The 8,287-nt window shown below is 43.9% G+C and overlaps 1 protein-coding gene across 1 annotated transcript in view; it reads right to left on the reverse strand.

Annotated features, from left to right (window-relative positions):
• The window catches only part of PHF20 (PHD finger protein 20), a 164,940-nt gene that overhangs the window by 15,762 nt on the left and 140,891 nt on the right, over positions 1 to 8,287 (reverse strand). Inside the window, exons 14-15 of the mRNA XM_008074342.2 lie at positions 4,896 to 4,995; positions 1,862 to 2,057 (exon numbers count right to left, since the gene is read on the reverse strand). Of these exons, the coding sequence (XP_008072533.1) occupies positions 1,862 to 2,057; positions 4,896 to 4,995 (296 nt within the window). The remainder of the gene's footprint in view (positions 1 to 1,861; positions 2,058 to 4,895; positions 4,996 to 8,287) is intronic.

Genomic DNA, 8,287 nt, shown 5'->3' on the forward strand with positions numbered 1-8,287 from the left:
CTCTGGCAATCTTTCCGCCTCAGCCTTCCAAGTAGCTGGAACTACAGGTGCGCGCTACCACCCCCGGCTAATTTTTTGATTTATTGTAGAGATGAGGTCTCACCAAGTTGCCCAGGCGGGTCTTGAACCCACGGGCTCAGGCAATCCACTCACTTCAGCCTCCCAAGGCGTGAGATTACAGGCTGAGCCACCGAGTCCAGCTAAACCTGCTTCTTTTTAAAAAAATGTTTAGGAAAGATAAAAAGATAAATAAAATGTGGCATATACACGTACAACAGAATATTATTCAGCCTTAAAGGGGACAGAAATTCTGACATACATTATAATATGAATGAACCCTGAGGGTATTACAATGTAATAAGTCATTCACAAAAAGACAAATATCATATGATTCCACTTATACAAGGTCTCTAGAGAAGTCAAATGCATAGAGTCATAAAGTAGAATAGTGATTGCCAGGGACTGGGAAGGAGAGAGGAGATTATTGGTTAATAGGTATAGAGTTTCAGTTTTGAAAGATGAAAAGAATTTTAGAGATTGTAAGTGACTTAACAGTACAGAACTGTATACTTAAAAATGGTTAAGATAATAAATTTTATATTATGTGTATTCTACCACAATTAAAAACAAATTTAAAAACTCAGAACTGTATACCAAAACAAAAATCAAACCAAACTATACACACCATACCTTGATTCTGGTGATGATTGCATGGGTGCACACATACATCAAATCTCAATGAGGCCAGGTGTGGTAGCTCACACCTGTAATCCTAGCACTATGGGAGGCCGAGGTGGGAGAAGCACTTGAGCCCAAGAGTTCAAGACCAGCCTGGGCAACATAGCAAGATCTCATCTTTACAAAAAAATTTTAAAATTAGCTGGGCGCTAAGGCACAGCCTATAGTCCCAGCTACTTGGGAGGCTAACGTGGAAAGATTACCTTTAGCCCAGGAGGTCGAGGCTCTAATAAGCCATGATGATGCTATTGCACTCCAACCTGGACAACAGAGTGAGACCTCAACTTAAAATTTAAGAAAAGACCAGGCGTGGTGGTTCAAGTCTGTAATCCCAGCGCTTTGGGAGGCAGAGGTGAGAGGACTGCTTGAGACCAGGGGTTTGAGACCAGCCTGGGCAACTTGGCAAGACCTTGTCTCTACAGTAAATAAAAAAAAATTAGCCGGTCTGGTAGCGCATGCCTGTAGTTCCAGCTACTTGGAAGGCTGAGGCAGAAGGATTGCCTGTGACCAGCAGGTCAAGGCTGCGGTGGCCGTGAGTGTACCACTGCACTCCAGCCTGGGTGACAGAGTGAGGCTCCAACTCAAAAAAATAAAATAATTCAATGAACTCTTTTTTTTTTTCTTTTGAGTTGGAGTCTCACTCTGTTGCCCAGGCTGGAGTGCAGAGGCACGCTCCCGGCCACCCCAACATTGACTTGCTGGGCTCCAGCGATCCATCCACCTCAGCCTTCAAAGTAACTGGAACTACAGGTACGCACTACCACGCCTGGCTAATTTTTTATTTATTGTAGAGATGAGGTCTCACCAAGATGCCTGGACTGGTCTCGAACCCACGGTCTCAGGCAATCCACTAACCTCGGCCTCCTAAAGTGCTGGGATTACAAACTGAGCCACTGAGCCCAGTTCAATGAACTCCTAAAATAGATGAGCTTAATTACATGTAAAATATTCCACAGTAAAGTTGATTTGAAAAGAATGCTTATCATCTGAGAATTTTTAGTAATGGTCTCAAAGTTATCAGTCTAATAGATTGATTTTGTGGCTTTCCAATTTCTCAAATTTATTCTTCTCCCAGGCCATGAAAAACCAGACTCCTCCCCCTAGCTATAAGTACCATACTTACTGCAAGATGCTCATCTTGAGCTGCAGGCCATGCAGAACCTCGATCACTCTCTGAACATCGCCAAGAAGCTGGTGGGTGGCCACAATCTTCTTGGCATTCTGATGGGAGTAGTTCTCTTCTAGAAATGCCAAGCCATGCATGTGTCCCCTGCTCAGCCACTCCTTGTCATACCAGTACTTGAAGCCAGGCCTCTGACCTAAAGCAGTGACAAGAGGGTTAAAACATTGCCTGGGGCAAAGCGCCTCTGGTCCCCTCCTGCTCTGGGAGCTTTTCTATCCTCTCAATAAGTCCTGCTTTCTTAACTTTAAAACAAAACAAAACAAAACATGGCCTGAAGGAAACCCAAGCTGTTTCATCAACAGTTTGCACACAAACTCTTGGAAGAATGGATCTATATATTCATCCTGTTCACTTATTCATCTGCTTGGTACTTACTATACTGCATGCTGGGCTCCATACTAAGTGCTAGGGATAAGGTAGTGAAAAAGGCATGTACACTTCCTGATTTCCTGGAAGTGGGCTGGGAACCTGGATTCTCTCCCCCCTACTTGAAACCTTCCACTGCCTCCTACTGCCCACAAAAGAAAACTCAAAGCCGTCATTCTGGCTTAATGAGGCCCACAGGACTTAAGCTCCCTCCTGCCTTCCTCTCCACACCCTTACGGTGGCCTCCTTTCAGTTTCTGGAACACATCAAACTCTCTCCAGTCTTAGGCTCTCTGCTCTGGCACCCCCTGTCTGGAGCACTGTTTTCCAAGGCCTTTGCAGGGCTGACTCCCTTACTACCTTCTCAGAGAGGCCTCAGTTGCCTCCCCAAAGTTGAGAGCCTCATCAGGGCCTCTACAGTCACTTGTCCACTCCACAGTATTCATCGCTACCTAACACATTCTTATTTTTTTAACTTGCTTTAACATCTGTTTCTGACCCCCAACCCCGCTAAAGAGTGGGAACCATCTTGTTCATGGTTTTATCCCCAGTGCCTAGCAAAAGGCATCTTGAACAGAATTATCAAAACAATAGAAAGAAGCTGCAAGTCCCCCTGCAAATACATCATTGACCACCTAACTGATCAGGCCTCCCTCCCTTCTCTGGACCTCTGCTTCCCATTTGTTACAACAGAGGAACTGAATGCTTTAGTGATCCCGATCCTTACAGGGCTTAGGAAGGACTGAAAACATAAGTACACGGTGACATGGCAGCATTCCCTGCTCTAAAGGTCCAGAGAAAAGCTTCCAAACAGACTGCTGTTCACCTGTCAGTAGCTAAAAAAACCTTAAACAACTAGGTAATTCCTATCAAGAACTTTGGGCTCTTTCTGGCTTTGTCAATGCACATGGTAGGGATATACACTGATTCTATTAAAAATATTCTAAAGTAACCTTTAAAAAATGAACCTGTCAAACTTTTGGGCCAATCTATTGCAGAGTTAAACAGTCTATAAATGCAAACCCCGCGGCAAAAATTCAGTACTCAGTTCAAGAAAGAGTCTATTCACAGACTTGATAATTAAAGCAGAAGTTCAGAAAGTACACAGGATTTGATATAGATGGTGTGGGTGATGTCTAAAGAGCAAAAAATGGAGAGAAAGACATGGGAAATAAAGAATATTTTTACAAGGTGCCCTTAAGGAGCCCTCAGGATTATGGGGGGAAAGGGTGGCTCAGCAGTAGCTGCTGCAAACAATAGCCATAACAGCAGGATTCAGAGTAGCAATACCTGTTTCACAAGATAAAGATCAGAGACAATGGGTTCTCATCACCTGTGTGGAATCAACTGGTAGAGTGATCTTGGGCCAGTCATCTCCCTTCAGGGCCTATGTTTGCTCACCAGTCTAATCTTCTGACCACATTCTTTCCTTGGGACAAAGGGACAAACAGAGGTAGATGCTTCTCTATGGACTAATGTAGTACAAGGTCACAACAGGGGTCAACAGGCCCAAAGGGACCTGCTTGCTTGAAAATGGATGTGGTGGCCAGTTTCTCCCTATACAACCAGCAAAATCAAAGGATTTAGCCATGCAAGCCAATTCTAATTCCAATTTGTTTTATGAGGTTAGGAAAGTCATTTGTGTCCTCTGGTCATCAATTTCTTCCTCATAAGCAAAAATGGGAGTAAGAGCTCCTACCAGGCCCAACTTATTTGACAAAAAGGAATAACAAGTAAGAGGCGCTCAAGCATTGTTTAGCTGTAAGGAAATCGGGGACTGGAGCTGAGGGAGGGACCCCACCACTGGTGATGGGAGATCATGTCACCATCCTACTGACACCAAGACAAGAACCACAGATTTATAATCTACCTCTTCTAGAAAAGGTGGATGCTTCTAGAAAGGAGCATCCAAGAGCCACAGGTGATCTCTGTAGTCATGGAAGTAACCGACCCTGCTAAAAACCTAAGTCACTGCTGAGGATGGCAAAAGGCTCTACACAAACATCTCCTTTCTCTTGGGGCATATCTCCCTTCCAGGTGGCAGTGATGCCACAGAAGACAGATGTTGCCACAGGGAGCAGAGGCAGGTTTCTAACCCTCCAACAGTCCCCAAAAGCCAAGGACACACCCACATGCCTAACCTCATGAGCTCACAAGAAAAGAAAAAGGTGCCACTTCAGCAGCACATATACTGAGATTGGAACAATCCAGAGAAGACAGGCATGGCTCCTGCACAAGGATGACACTCACATTTGTGAAATGTTCTATATAGAGAGCTAAAGTCATGCAGGATGAAAGTTCTAGAGATATGCTGTACAGTATTTACCTTATGGATAACAATACTGTCCTGCAGACTTAAACATTCTGTTAAGAGGTTAGATCTCACATGTCTTTTACCATAATAAGAAAAGGGAATGTGCTAGCACAGGTCAGGCCTTCCACACTCGTACTGCTAAGTTCAGGCCAGCAACAGAGGCGAGGGGGAGTCAGAGTCTAGCTAATGCTGAAGAAACGAGTCTCAAGACCACATACACTTAGGTTGTTTCACAGCCAGCTGTGCCTAGGAAAAAGCTACATACTGTTGTATCCCTGACTCCAGAAATCTCTACCTGGAGGATCTTGGCAAACATAACAGGTGTATTTCTCGGGCACATTTTCTTCCAGTAATCCCATGCAGACCCCATGCTGCCAGCACTGGCACTCTTCACACTGTTAGAATTAAAGAAGCAACAAAAATTAAACTCAGAAGTTGTCCTCCATCCAAAAGTAAGACCTGCCTGCTTGGGGGTAAGAGGGAAGGGTGGGGGAGGGCAGAAGGAGATGGGAGGAAGGCATACTCTCTCCTAACTAACATGAAACTGAGCTGCAGTCTCACTTCTGGAACGCACTGTCGATGGCTGCAATAGCCACTTGGGGCTATACACTGAAATTAACAGGCTAAAAATTCAGTTCCTCAGTCTCATTAGTCACAGCTTAAGTGCTTAATAGCCACATGAGGCAAGTGGCTACTATACTGGACAGCTTAGATCAAGAACATTTACATCTATTAAGTAGTGCTAATCTCAGAATAATGGCTATTTTCTAGAGGCTTGCACTTTGCTGATCACTCTATGGAGGTCAGTGAAAATTGTTCAAATCCTTAGAGAAAGGCTAACCTGGAGTGACAAAAAGGTGAGTTTGAATTATGGCTCAGATATTCATCAGCTGTGTGTCTTTGCATACATCACTTCTCTCTGGTCTTCAGTTTCTCCACATGCAAAATGGTAATATTCCTTCCCTCCCCCGGGGTTGTTTGTAAGGATTCAATGGGTCATGTATAAAAGCTTCTCTCACAGAGTTCAACACACAACTTTGCATATTAAGCTACTATCACTACCTACTATGGGACAAGACAATTCACTAAGCCCTCCCTGGAGTAATCACGTGCTCGCACTTTGTATTTATTCTCTCTCAACCTTATCAAAGATCGCACAACTAGCGAGAGACAAAGGTGGATCAAAACACAAGCCTAGCTAATTATAAAGCTAGTTCTTTTCATCTGTAGGCTCCACTTCCTTCCCTGAGGACTGGGGGGCTGTGGGAGAAGAGAAGGCCAGGAGTCAGACAGGGAAAGGGAAGAGAGTTAACAATGAGGCTGCACTGGGAGACACGAGGATAATCTGAGGACAGAAAGTCTTACAACTAAGGGTCCAGAGGGGGGAACGGAGAGGAAAGACTCCCAAGGAGATATGAGGGCATTTCCAGCAATTCCAAATGAGGCCCCTATACCTCTAACCACTCAACCAAACAGATCAGTCCTGGAAGGTGGACATGACCTGGAAGCTTTCTGACATGAACTTAATGGTGACATATGAGCCTGGCCACAAGGGACTAGAAATTCAAAGCTCAGACAATCCTTAACCATTTAGAGTCAGATAGGTCTCAATATCAAGACAGCTTTCCCCTGGGCAGATACAAGGCATCTAGGAAGTTAATCACACCAGAAACAACAGGGGCAGAGCTGGAAGAAAAACTTCAGGTAAGATCTGTTCCAGATTCTTCTTTTCAGCTTATATATGAAGAAACCAAGACTCAGAGAGGAAATGTAAAATGACAATAAAGGCAGTTAACAGTAGAAAACAGACTAATTATTAGGAGTGAAAGACTGTCTCATTTATGTATGACTTTGTGTTTTAAAAACTAGGATTCAGGCTAGGTATGGTGGCTCATGCCTGTAATCCCAGTGCTTTGGGAGGCCAAAGTGAGAGGACTGCCTGAGCCCAAGGGTTGGAGACCAACCTGGGCAACTTAGCAAAACCTAGTCTGAAACCAGCTTGGGCAACGTGGCAAGACCTCATCTCTACAATAAATCAAAAAATTAGCCAGGCGTGGTGGTGCACACCTGTAGTTCCAGCTACTTAGAAGGCTGAGATGGGAGGATGGCCTGAGTCCAGCAGTTTAAGGAGGCAGTGGCCATGAGCATGCCACTGCACTCAGCCTGGGCAATAGAGTGAGACTCTGACTCAAAAAAAAAAAAAATACTATTTGAAGAACAAAGAGACTTAAGTCATTGGAACAGTACACCTTATTCCTGGACAGTAAGAGTCAACATCATAGGGCTATCAATTCTCCTTTGGTTATTTTTATTTATCTATTTTCTGAGTCAGAGTCTCACTCTGACACTCAGGCTGAGGTGCAGTAGTACACCTTTGGCCACTGCAGCCTCAACCCGCTCAGCTTAGGCAGTCCTCCCATCTCAACCTTCCAAGTAGCTGGAACTACAGGCGTGTGCCGCCATGCCTGGCTACAGAAACAGAGACAGGTCAAAGAAAAAAATGTTAATTCTTAAATACAAAGATTTTCAAAGTCGGGCGTGATGGCTCACACCTGTAATCCCAGCACTTTTGGAGGCCTAGGCAGGAGAATCCACTTGAGCCCAAGAGTTCGAGACCAGCTGGGCAACATAGCAAGATCTCATCTCTACAAAAAAAACAAAGAAATTTGCTGGGCATGGTTGTGTGTGACTACAGTCCCAGCTACTTGAGAGGCTGAAGTAGGAGGATCACCAGAGCCCAGGAGGTTGAGGCTGTTTCATGCCACTGCCCTCTGGCCTGGGTAACAGAGTGAGACCTCAAAAAAAAAAAAAAAAAGTTCAAATCAACCACTAAACGATTAATGTAAACTAACTTGATATAAATTAATGTGAAATAAAACTTGACTAATAATATATATACACATTGAAATCTCTAGGTTTTAGGATTGTGGGTAAATATCAATAAATTCTTTACCCCTTTTTGTAGTGCATGAATGCATAAAAGTATATGTATTTTATAAAAAACATTTACTACTTCACCCTAAAAATGTTATTCTCATCGAAAAACTGTTTATAGAATATAATTTTAATTTATATATATGTATGTGTATATTCCAAATATTAACAGTGGTTAGCTTTCGGTAATTCTTTTTTTCTTTGTGACTTTCTGGATTTTTCAAATGCCACAATTACAAAAATTTTTAGAAGTTTATTAAAAGATAAATTACAGACTAGGTGTGCTGGTTCACGCCTGTAATCCCAGCACTTTGGAAAACCAAGGTACAAGGATCACTTGAGGCCAAGAGCTAGAGACCAGCCTGGGCAAGATAGCAGGAAGCCATCTCTACAAAAATAAAAATAAAAATAAAAATTAGCTGAGCATGGCGACACATGCCTCCAACTACTTGGGAAGCTGAGGTGGGAGGATAGCTTGAGCTCAGGAGGTCGAGACTGCAGGGGACCATGATTATACCACTGAACTCTAGTCTGGGTGACAGACTGAGACCACCATCTCAAAACTGTTTTAAAAATTACAAAATGGGGCCAGGCTCGGTGGCTCAGCCTGTAATCCTGCGCCTTTGGGAGGCTGAGGTGAGTGGATTGCCTGAGCCCGCGGGTTTGAGACCCGCCTGGGCAGCGAGAGCTCGTCTCTACAATAAACCAAAAATCAGCCGGGCATGGTAGCGCATGCCTGTATTCCGGCTACTT

This window comes from Carlito syrichta, unplaced genomic scaffold (assembly GCF_000164805.1).
Source record: "Carlito syrichta isolate Samal-C Ts95f unplaced genomic scaffold, Tarsius_syrichta-2.0.1 Scaffold316401, whole genome shotgun sequence".
Taxonomy (NCBI): Eukaryota; Metazoa; Chordata; class Mammalia; order Primates; family Tarsiidae; genus Carlito; species Carlito syrichta.